This window comes from Molothrus ater, chromosome 5, assembly GCF_012460135.2.
Source record: "Molothrus ater isolate BHLD 08-10-18 breed brown headed cowbird chromosome 5, BPBGC_Mater_1.1, whole genome shotgun sequence".
In the NCBI taxonomy this organism is placed as follows: Eukaryota; Metazoa; Chordata; class Aves; order Passeriformes; family Icteridae; genus Molothrus; species Molothrus ater.
In genome coordinates, this window is record NC_050482.2 from 38,738,104 (window position 1) to 38,750,334 (window position 12,231).

A 12,231-nucleotide genomic window follows, 5' to 3' on the forward strand; every position below is an offset into this window, starting at 1 on the left:
ATTTTTTGAAAATGCTGTCCTTAGTTTACTGCCTGGGCCCATTCATGTACATAGCAGGAGAATGTAAATATAAGGAAGACTGCAAGATTCATTTGTTTTCAGTAAAGCTTTGCCTGAGAATTTGCATTTGATGTTATCACCTTTTGTGTTTGGCTGGGGGAAGGTTACATGTTGGGGGTTTAGAATACAAATTTTGTAGTCAAAATTAGACATTCTTGATTGTTTAATAATGTGATTTCTATTCATGGTGCTCAGCAGAGAAAAATAATGCACAAGAGGAGAGAGCAATTGAAAGTTATTTGATTGCAGTCTTTAAAAGGATGAAGTCTGTATTTAGCTGTAATCAGCTGCCCTTTGAAAACCTCTTTTCTGCTTTAAAACAGGCTTTGTACAGTCTGCATCTGCCATAATTGGTTTTCTAAAGTCAGTAGTGTTGCTTCATTTGCCTTCCTTAAAGGGGGGGTGGCAGGGAGAAGTGAGGGATGTATAGTTTCTCCTAGACCAGAAATAGAGTCTGAATATGCATTCCTCTGTTACAGTATTTCTATAGATATCTATTTGAAATTTCATTCTGCTGTTCTTTACTCTCTTTTCAGCTTCTGGTTGGAATTATTCAAGCAGCTGAGCTGCCTGCATTAGATATGGGTGGTACATCTGATCCCTATGTGAAAGTCTTCCTGCTGCCTGACAAGAAGAAGAAATATGAGACAAAGGTCCACAGAAAGACCCTTAACCCTGTTTTCAACGAGCAATTTACATTCAAGGTAGTTTTTTTATAATTATTGATACTTCTAAATTTAACCACTTTGTATCTCATGCTTGGCTATGAATTTAGATGTTTTAGTTAATAGATAACTGCAGCAAAATTACTTTTCATGTTGTAGAAAGCCATGATACTCAATCTTGCTATATAATACAGGATCAGAAAGGTTTGAAAGGCACAGTTTGGTTTTAGGCACTTGGATTATCCTTATAGATGACAATCTGATCCATGGTTTATGGCTGGATAAAGCATACAAGAAATTAAGAAAACAGTGACACATCAACAAATGTCATGTACATTTCACTAGACCAATGTTTTCTTTAAATATCTGGTTTATGAAATTCAGGATAACATTCCCTGAAATATAAATTAAAACTCAAGGGAAGTAAATGGATGAAGGACAATATGGCAGATTAGTCTTGCTAGACTTCATCACAGCAGTTCTTTGCCATGCTACTTTATGTATGAAAAGAAATCCTTTCTCAGGTTTAATAAAATATGAATTAAATAAATGTAGGTAAGCCTTACATTGTAGTATTTACATCGTTCCAGTAGTATCTATTAATGGTGTTTTTCTAAAACTATGGCCGAATTCAAACCCCAGTCAAATAGAATAAAGGAATCGTGTACAGCATGTTTCACAGGGCTTCTCCTTATATACATTCCTCTGCTGTTACTTCAGGCCTTTCTCTTTGTGCCCAATCTTATAATGACAGCTACAGAATGAAAACAGGAACAGTGAAAGACTCAGGCTATGAAATCATTCAATGAGAAAGATATCCCTGTAGGCCACAACTACTACTGCATATATAAGCTTATTTTTTCCTTGAAGATGTTCATAAAAGCAATCTTTTGTGGGGAGTTATTTCTTTCTTGAGCTTTCCTAAGAGAGCATTTAAAAGAAAACAGAATTCTAAATTACGTGTTCCCATGCAGCTCACTAAGGCAAAGAAAGAACAAATAATGCTGTCATCTAAGATGAAGACACAAGTTATAAATCAGATCAGCCACTTCTGGACTATAATGTCCACTTGTTGTAAGTCACATCTTCAGTATTTAAATTTTATGCTCCAGAAAATAGTTTGTTTCCCATGCCAGACCTGACAGAGTGTTTAGGTGCATCTCAATATGGTACTGATCATCCCCTGTGGTCTGTGGTCTGTACTTGAGAGAAAACCAGCAGAGCATGCCAAGTACTGTCATTGTTCTGAGGACTCCAGTGACCATTTAACTGGAACTGCAACTATAATAACAACTTCTGTGGGAGCTGTTGACAGTGTCTCATTTACTTGTGCAGAGCTCTGCTCCTGTGACCCACTTCAGGTGGTGCACAGCTCCTGCTGGCATCCTTCCCATCTCTCTGGCAGTGCTGCCCACCAGGCAGCCCAGGCCTGTGCTCTTGCCTTCTCACAGGGCACAGCTGCCTGCCTTCCTCCCAAAATACAGCTAATGGGAATGAGTTGACTTGTGTTTCTGCTGTATTGCATCTTGAGCCCTGAACCTTAGTCCTTCCCTCTTTCATTTCTTTTTCCCAGACATCCAAGGTGCTGTTCCAGGGTGCAAGTGTTTGTCAGACTGCAGCTGTCTAAGTTGTATACCCACACTGCAGTGCCAAAAGGAACCGAGAAATCCTGCACTACACCAGCCTGGCAGAGGGAGGTGTTCCTCCTCAGATCTAAAGTGGGAACAGGGTTCATGTCTAGAGTGACACATCTGTGCCTGAAAAACACTCCTGTATACCTGTCCTTTTACCAAGGTCCCACTTGCTTTAAGTCAAGAGACTGATTATGTCTGAGCAGAGAGCAGGGAGAGGAAGCAGCCCTTCACGAGAGCTGAGGCCATCCTTGATAGTCCAGAACAAAGCTGGAAACTGAGGCCACATTAGAAGTAATAAATGAAGGAAACATTTAGAAAAGGAGGTGGTAGCTAAAATGAGCTTTACTGAGATCAAGTAAAGAAAAGTAAATAATGATGAATTTAGTCTTTGTATTCCAAGTGACTAAGATCCATTAAGTGGTATTGTGAACTAACAGAGAAATAAACTTTAGAACATTTTTCTTCTCCTGTTTTCCAGGCTGTGTAAAAATAAAACTAACATTATTTAGAATTTTTCCCTTCACAAACCTTTGCCCTTTCTAGCTTTTTAGAAGCTACAGATAATTTAGAGAATGGAAAATAGATTTTGCTGTAGTATTTACTAAGATACACAACCCTGTACCACTGAAACTATTTGACTCAGCAGTGGAAGCTAGATCTGGCTCTCAACTTGATAAGCTTATTCTAAATGTTATATAAGAAGTTATGTAAAGGGAAAATTACTAATTATTAGTTAGTATTTTAATAAGTAAGTGGAAGCTGAGCAGTAACGAAAGACAACAGTCCTAGGGTGTAAGCAGACAAGAACATAGAGTTTAACAAGGCCAGTGGTAATGCTACGCTTTCACTTTCTAATTAATAAAGAAGTATTTACTGAATCCCATGGAAACCATTTATACTTGTAGGATATATTCAGATTGACCAAGTGTTCATACAAATCCAAACAATTCCTAAATCAGACCTTTTCAGACACCCACTCAGGTGTAGCTTACCTGAACTGCATGTCTCCGTCCCAATATTAAAACTGTGACTCGTAAACATCCAAACCACAGCATCTGTCTGAACCACATGAGAACAGCTGGAGAATTAGTCTGAACTTGGCCTTCTGCCACCACAATTTCTAGTTACACATTGTGACTTAAAAAGCACCCTAATGTCTAACATGTGAAAGGTATAGTATTGAAAAATATGCCTTGGTAAGTAAGAGGTATTGGTACTGTAAGAGACATATCCAGTGTCTAATTACTTTGTTTCATATATAGTAAGCCAGTTCTGTTTTTTTCATGAGTCTGGGAGCTAGCCATCTCTGAGTGATGACAGGTGATTTATTGAGGAAAAAACATCATTGTGTGAAAAGTTCATGTGTCTTCAGTGCAAGTAATTTGGCTTCTTGTTTCAGTTTCATCATCCACAAAATGATTTGAAGTAGAATGAGAAAAACCCAGGAGTGATGAGTGAGCTGCCACATTGTTCTATTGAGTGCCAGAGCCGTGTCTCAAGAAATACTGCATCTGGTGACTCTGAAACAAATACACCTCATAATTTTCTCTGCAGTTCAATTTACCTGGGATGACAGCTGATAAACCAAAGAAATAGATTTGCATTGTAGTGGACCAATCTTTATTGTCTCAGATGCAGAGTTTGTCATTTCCTTGTCTTTGCAGGTGCCATACTCTGAGCTGGGTGGAAAAACTTTAGTGATGGCAGTTTATGACTTTGATCGTTTCTCCAAACATGATATCATTGGGGAATATAAAGTTGCAATGAACACAGTGGACTTCGGTCATGTCACTGAGGAGTGGAGGGACTTGCAAAGTGCAGAGAAAGAAGAGGTAAGAAAAATCACTTTTTTTTCCTCCCAGAACACTTTTCACCTCACCTATAGAAACAGACAAACCAGCAATTTATTTTTTTTTTGCCGAGACAGCTCCCATCTGTTATCAGCAGTCCTCGGATTTACTTTGCCTGATAAATTTTTGATAAGCATCTTTTCCAATACTCACTGAATACAACATTCTCCTCTGCTAATTCAATCAATCTTTTTGATACTCTATGCAACCTATTAAAAATGTTTTCATGAGTTTGACATTTTCTTGAATTGCTGCATTTTGGGTACATAGAATTTGCATTTGATTATAAGTGGTGTGCATTTAGGTTTCTTGGTGATTCTTGAGGGTTTGCATCTCAAGACATCTTATTGTGCATGATGATAAAGATAGGGTTTCACTGAAATAACTTACAGTTCTATTGAACTGCTATTCAATAATATCCTTTAATTAGAATTATGAATTTTACAAAAACCTTGGAATGGCATCTTACTCAAATATTTATTACCTTTTTTATTTTCCTTTCATTGTCAACATCCCTTGGATTCATTATTTATTAGGTATAGTGCTACATGTACACAAGACACTTCTTGGAAATATTTCATCATTGTGAAATATTTCATTTCATTGTGCATCCTATGAGTTTGTTCATACTGATACATCCAACTTTTTGCTTATTGTAAGACTATTTTTTCCTCATTTTTACATTATTTTTTCTTTTGATTCATAAACAGTACTTGCCCACTCAGAGTGCATAGCATGCTTTAATTCTCTGCTGGAGGAGAAGTAATCATGAGTCTGAGTTTCTCATCATCTAATTCAGCTAATAAAGTGCTTTGGATTCAAATCTTAGTTTCTGTAATTAAAGGGACAATCTCTGAATGAAATCTTTCCTTCTCACAAGTGATGAAAACCTGAGTATTGATTTAGACTAAAAGTGATGAAAACAGCATCAAATGCAGAACCATGCAGCCTTCTTAAGTTTCAGAAGTGGTAGATTTCAGTCTTCCTTTTTGAGTGTTTGTTTTAAAGACAGTGTTTTCAGATGGCTTTTTTCAACTGCTTATTGATTTGAAAGCCACTGCTACATTAAGAGTGTTCTGCATGGCATTGTTTCATAGTGGCAGTATTTGCAGGGCTCTCTTTCTGCAGGTGACATCAGTGCCCTGGTATATGGGGCATTTTCTTCCACTCTTAAATATGAAAATTAAAAAAGAGATAAAGGAAGTTTTCAGTTCAAGGGCCTGTTCTTCTAAGCATCCAGCATACTAGAAAGCTGAAAATGTGAAATTGGAGTGTATTAATCCTTCCAAATTTTATTAAGCAACAAATTGGTCTTTTATTACACTACTATCTGTGCTTTCAAAGTGTTTCATGCTTTTCTGTTTCAAAACACATAAAATGAGCCAAACTATGCAAAAAGGAATTGTCACTTTGCCTTTGTAGTACAACATTAGGCTTTTAGAACATAAACAATGATATCCCTATATGCAGTTACAGATAACATGCTACAGATTAGTGTGGGGTTCATCTGCCTTATTGCATAGAAAGTTGCTTCTTAAGTGTTCTAGCTAAGATCCACAGTAAGACCTGATGCAGTCACTTGGTTGCTTTCATAGAATTCATACCCTGCTAATACAATATGATTAAAACCTTGCTTGAAACAGATATTGAGTGTGTGAGCTACTTCCAGAAAAGCATTCTGAGGTGGAAAATACTATTTATTAAAACAGAAGGAGATAATTAAAATAAATAATTCTGGAAGTATTTGGATATTGGAAGAGTATTGCAAGATCTTTGAATAGTTTGCTGTAGAGATGAAATCTAGGTTGCCCTCACCTTTCTTCAAATTTAATCTTCTTATGCAGAAGAACCACTGTTATTTTTATACTTTTTCGATGGAACCTTTTTGAAGTTGCCACTAAAGCATGGCCATTTTATTTATAAGGAGCTAGGCAATATGATTATATGAAAGCATAATGAAAAACTATGCTTAGATCAACTCCTTAAATATTTTTTCATACTACAGGAGGTCTCGTGTTTTATTTTTGCATCTCAATGCTCAAGCATGCAAGGTATCCAGTCAATATGGAAAAATATCACTACTTGGGGTATAAATATCACAACTTGGGGTACATGGGGACATTTTAATCTTAATTTTCTATATACTATGTGTAGGTAGTTTGTAACAGCCCATAAGCTCACTGTACAAATAAAAAGTGATTCTACAAAAAACACTTATTCATTAGACAAGTTTATTTAATCCAAACTTAATTCTACTCTATTATGGAACCTCTACTTCTGTCATATATGTGATGAGACAGATTCAAATAATTGCTTAGCCCAATTTGGAAGAGAAATCTCTACCAAGAACCCGGAGAGGTGCATCTGTCAGAAGTTTGGGATCTGTGTTTCACATGAAATGTCATGCATATTCCATATTTGATTCAAGTACCTTACCATCTTTGATGTTCCAGTCCCTGCTCCACAGAAAAGATTCCAAGCAAATTCTAGTGTATTTTAAGTGGTAATAAGTAGGGATGGGTGAGATCATATCTGCATAAAGGGATTGTCACCTGACCCAGCAGATGTTGCAGAATTCACGGCAGATACAGCTGCAACCAAGAAGTACCCTGGTTTCAGAATTAGCAAAAACAGCACTGAGTGTATGAAGGCTAACATGATTTACCTTTATCATAGACACAGGTTTGACTCTTGGCAGTGATCATGAATATGATATGGTGGTCTGGCTTACTAAAATAACAAATAAAACTCATGCAACTGTATTTAATCCAAAAATTTATGACAAATGTAATTCTATTGCTAACAAAATATCTTTTGCTGACTATTATACATATTATAATTGTGTAATTAATTTGCCCTTGAAAAGCACATCTGCAGGGATTTGCAATATTTGAAGAATGACAGACTTTATTTCCTTTCTTGCCCTTACAACACTTAGGCAAGTTTGTCAGTTCTCAGCAATTTAGTGCTAACTATAATTCTAAATATGAAATTAAGTATGTTTGAAATTAAGTATAAGTTGCCAAAGTATCCTTCATGTTGTAATTATGACCCCTAGACAAGATGTATACCAAAGTGAACCAGTGGCAGTTGTCACTAGTCACTTGAAAAGAACTATCTAGGTGGCATCAGTCAAAGTGAATATAAACATCTCAGTTTTAGTTTATGTCAAATTCAGTTGATGCACATCACAGAATTACAACTTAATTACCACTTCAATCATAGGGGGCAAAACAATTTTACAAGCAGTTACTCTTCTTTTTGCTCGTAAAGCTCCACTGTACATTCTGTCCTTTTTTTAAAATGGGCTTAAAATTGAAGATGGAGGGTGAAGGTTTAATGAAATAATGTAAGCTCTATCTCTCACAGCCCAGTCACTTGAATGGCATCTCTCTGACACTGCATTCTCTTCTGGGAAAGGTCTTATTAATATATTTATGTTGGTGAAGTACTTTGAAGGTACAAGCCTTTGTGTGAGCATTTGTTATGACAGTGAGAGGGCTTTGGGAATGTGCAATGACTGCTAAATATTGAGGAGGCTGCTACTAATGAGCTGCATACCTTGAATCCTTTTTCCTTGGCTGCTTTTAGATCTGCTGTCCCTGTGTCTAGTAGTCCTTCAGTCTCATTTGACTGAGTGTGGGAGGGAGGAGTGGTAGATGCTAAAAGGCTATTCACTTTTACCAAGTCTAACATATAATGGTTTGGGCACAGAGTGTTAAAAAGCAGATCACAGGAGTTTGCTCCTCTCTGTCATTTACCAGATGTCATTGCTATTAACTTTATCTGAGTACACACTGCATCCAATATCTGTTATCACTCTGGTACAGAAGGCCAGACAGACCTCTTCTTTGCTCACAGCGGTGTGAATCATACTGAGAGTCATCTTCTGAATACTTCAGCTGATTTCCCTCCAGACATTTTGTTATATTGGCACTTAAATTGAAAACCGGTTGTAGCAAACATGCCAAGAAATTTTAGGGAATATAAGGGAGAGCAGAAACAATTCTTTCCCTTGAAAGCAGTGGAGAAGCAGAGACTTATGATATAAGGAGAAGGATCTTTGTTGACCTGACGGTATCCACCACCAAGAGTTCTGCAGATCTTTCACAACTTCTACAGAGCCATGACATGAGACTCTCTGCATTATCTGATCAGGCATCCACCATGGTTAGGTTACATGATGGATGCATGTTCATAGCACAGTGGGTGATGATGGGTATATTTTAGACAAGGCTTCTGAGTGGGAGGTCTGCTGGAAAACACCACACTCGTATGGGATGCACAACCCCCAGTGGGAGAGATGCACGGTGCTGCCTTGGAAAGGGGTGAGAAGGAGGCCTTCTTCAGGTGGAAAGAGCAGTTCTGTGAACTTTGACTGTGCTGTTCATGAGGATTGCTCTTTCCTGCCTTATCCAAAAGTAAAAAGTGAAGGAAGGAGGTGGAAAAGTGGGCCTGAAACATGTGTATTTAATACCTTGGTGGACTTCATAGAAGTTAGAGACTGTGACAAAGTTACTGAGCCTCCCAGTACTCTCTGGAACTGAAACTTGCAGAGATATAAGAGGAAAGGACATTTTTACAAAAGTCACTGTCAAATTACAGCAGCAAATCACTGTTATTTTCTGTTATAGTTACATGAGCAATGGCCAGATGATCTAATAGGCCTTTCCCATCACTGGTAATAACACTTAGTTCTTTTACAGCTTTTCAGATGGCACAGTGCTTTGCGAAAGAAAGTATCATTATCCCTATGGAGATGCTGTCAGAGTGTCAGACAGATTTTAAAATGTGAGATTTCCTTTATTTAGCTGCATGTTATATTGGAACACTATGTTTTCTTCATGGTGTTTACATCTTCTCAAGTTCACTTCTTCTTACTCCCAAAACTTTAAAATGTTTAATCTAAGAAGGTTTTAGTTTTCAGGTTTTGTGAAGAGTTTATGCAGTAAACAGAGATTGTTGAATGCCTGTTCAATATTGTAAATTCAGCATCTGTCCTGCCAAGGAACTGAATTTCCTACTGAGACAGGGAACAAAACAGAGGTTTGGAAGTTTGAGAATAAGCAAGCCTGCTTTAAAATTCTTCAGCATTTAATCAGTTGTCCTTCATCTTGAAATTGAAGATGCTAACATGACTTTAAAGGTAAAACAATATGATTAAAGTGGAGCTGTAAGGGTACTGTTTTCAGTTCATTAGAATTATGCATTTCTTTTCTCACCTTTCATACTCAAAGTGCTGGCAATCCCACTATATACCTTTGTTGAGTATTCTCTTTTTAACTCCCTCTCTGGAAGAGACGCCTTAGGAGGTCACTTTCTTGTGTTATAATAAAAATAATGTAATTGGCTTACTTGAAATCAAAAGGAACCTTGTCTCGATTCATCTCAAACTGCCTGGCTTTACAGATATTGAATTCAAATACAGAAGATAGTATAAGAGGAAGAAGGTGAGTGATAGTGTTAAATTCAGGCTCTTCTGGGGCCTTTCTGTTCCTGGACAGTATTCATTCTGAGATCAGAAAAACATGTATTGCTTATTTGCCAAAAAAATTCTTATTACCATTTTCCTTCCATGTGCGGAAGGGCATCCTGAGGTTAAACTGTGCTGAAATAGTAGATCCTACACTTGGTGCTAAGCATCTAATGACCCAGAATACACAAAAAAATAATAATGTTTGTTTCAGACAAAGTATATCGCTAAGAACCTTACAGAAAATTACAAGGCTGAAGGAAGGAATAGTGGGAAATTCCCAGCCTTCACATATTAATATTACTGTGTGGGATTTTATTGCTCAAGCAGAAGATACTTTAAAGTTCAAAGACACAGCCACATTCAATGGCAATTGGAAAGCAGTGTTCTGAAATTGTGTTTTTATAGAGTTTTGAGAAAGCTGCTGAAAGGGATCAAACTCATCTGAACCTAGAGTATGAAGAGATATTTTGGATGGAAGCTGCAGAAGGAATTCTAGAAAATACAGATTTAATTCTGGAGTACTCCCAAGTAGAAAGCTCTGTAATCTGGGAGAGACTGCAAATGGGTCTGTGGGACCAGCTGATGAGTGTGAAAGGGCCACAGAACATGCTATATCTGTAATTGTTCAGCATTGTTCTCCAACTGGACTTTTATGTACTTACTTACTTTTCTGACTACCAGCATCAGTGAATGCATAGTCCAGGGGCAGAAATGGCCTCACTGGGATTCCAGGCAGAAGCTTCGCGGTAGTCCAGGCTAATACCTTATTTCCCTTTCTCCCCTACATTTCCAAACCAACAATGACAAAAATCATTATCAGATTGCTGTTACAACCCAGGATCAGGAGCTAAGGGAAGCTGTAAAACAGCTGTATAAAAATACAGTGTCATTAGAAGGACCTTCAGAACAGAGAGCAGCATTTTTACAGTCACGAAAGAAGAGCAGTTCTCACAAAGATGACAACAGCATTTTCACTAGAAGGTTGAGAAGGGGATGTATGCTGCTCCAATCTCTTTGCTTTGTTGTGCTCATTCCATGTAGAGCTAGAAGATCTTGGTTTCCAGAGCATCAGAGAAAGATGTATTTTTGAAAAGGGGAAACCAAGGTTTAGGAATAGTGGACCAAAAAGAAAGGGATTAGCCATTTTCTTTATTTTTTTCCTCTATCACCTTTTAAATGCTGATTTAAACCATGTCAGAGATAACCATAGTAACCACTTAACCTCTTTTCAGAGCCTGTTGTGTTTCATTTTAGTTTAACAATGAGCTTAAACGGTATCTGAAGCACTTTACATTGTGGCAGGAATTAGCACAAAATGCCCTAATCACAGTTAGAATCCAGAACATGTGTTCAGTTCAGAGGTATTATACTTTTATTTACTTTATGCTAATGTTTCAAGAGGTAGAGTACATGAATTTAGGAAGTATACCCAGTCTTATTTCTAGGCAAAATGGACAACAGACAGAGATAATTCAGTCCTACAGTTTCCTGTTCTGTTGTATCATGTAAGTCAGCCTTCTACCAAAGGCCAAAGAAATCCTTCACAGTGACCGATGTGTTGTTACTGTGTTACAGGCAACACAGCAGGGTAAATTTGTGCACCTGCTCTTCTCTTCCTTTTCTGTGGCCTTCTGCAGCTTACTTTGTGCTTGTCACCATCATAACTAGAGAAGCATTCAGGGGTTGCCTCGCTGGCTTACTCACTAGAGGGATGGAGGGCTACTGTAGTTGTTCTGTCCCTTTTCAGAGTATGATTTTTTTTCTGTAGAGGGCTGGAGTATGATCACTGCAACAGAATTACTACTGCTGTGTCATTAAAGCAGAACACAAATCACTTTGAGCTACCATCATCAGTGCGCAGATGAAATCCATTTATGATATCATTTTCGATCCAGATATGCTCTCTATCTGCTTCTTGCTGGCCTAAAGCTTGAGTAAAACATGTATGTGAAACTGAATCCAGTGACATGGAGGTCAAGATCTTTTCCTTGACAATTATGTCTGCAATCACAATTACAGAAATAATGTCAGAGATAGAGGCTTCCTAACTAGCAGTGGGAGAGTTGAAAGTGGTGTTATTGCTGCTTGGTCAGCCACATGGGTTTGCCCACAACGGAATGGAATTGGGAGGTACTGCAACATCCACTAACACTGATAAAGGCAGCTGCATTTGAGAACCCTTCTCTTGGCCTTTCTCCTCTTGTGGCTGATCTTGAGTTCAAATGTCTTCTTCTTAGCCAAAGAGCTGGCCATAAAATTCTGACTCAAGTCATTCCCTGTACGATTACCCTTATGTAGGGTTTACAGCTTGCTTTTGATGCCACTGGTAAAGAAGCACTGCAGCTTCTCAGTGCTGTGGCTGGCAAGGGGCAGACAGGACCTGAGCTTCCCATCAGATGCTTAATATTAGGTGCTACTTAAACTTATTTCTGGTTGTCTGAAATCCAGTTATTTTACCTCTGTTCTTCCATATCTTCTTCAGTAACTGTGAAAATTAATAGGAGGACCTCTTGTTAATGAGTGGAGCCTTAGCTTCAGAACTGGCA

At 37.9% G+C, this 12,231-nt stretch overlaps 1 protein-coding gene across 3 annotated transcripts in view; it reads left to right on the top strand.

The window, feature by feature from the left end:
- SYT1 (synaptotagmin 1) overlaps positions 1–12,231 on the top strand; it is a 334,282-nt gene that overhangs the window by 260,183 nt on the left and 61,868 nt on the right. For all 3 annotated transcript variants that reach the window (XM_036401808.2, XM_054514798.1, XM_036401807.2), the window contains 2 exons: positions 597–764; positions 4,024–4,191. In XM_036401808.2, coding sequence (XP_036257701.1) covers positions 597–764; positions 4,024–4,191 — 336 coding nt within the window. The remainder of the gene's footprint in view (positions 1–596; positions 765–4,023; positions 4,192–12,231) is intronic.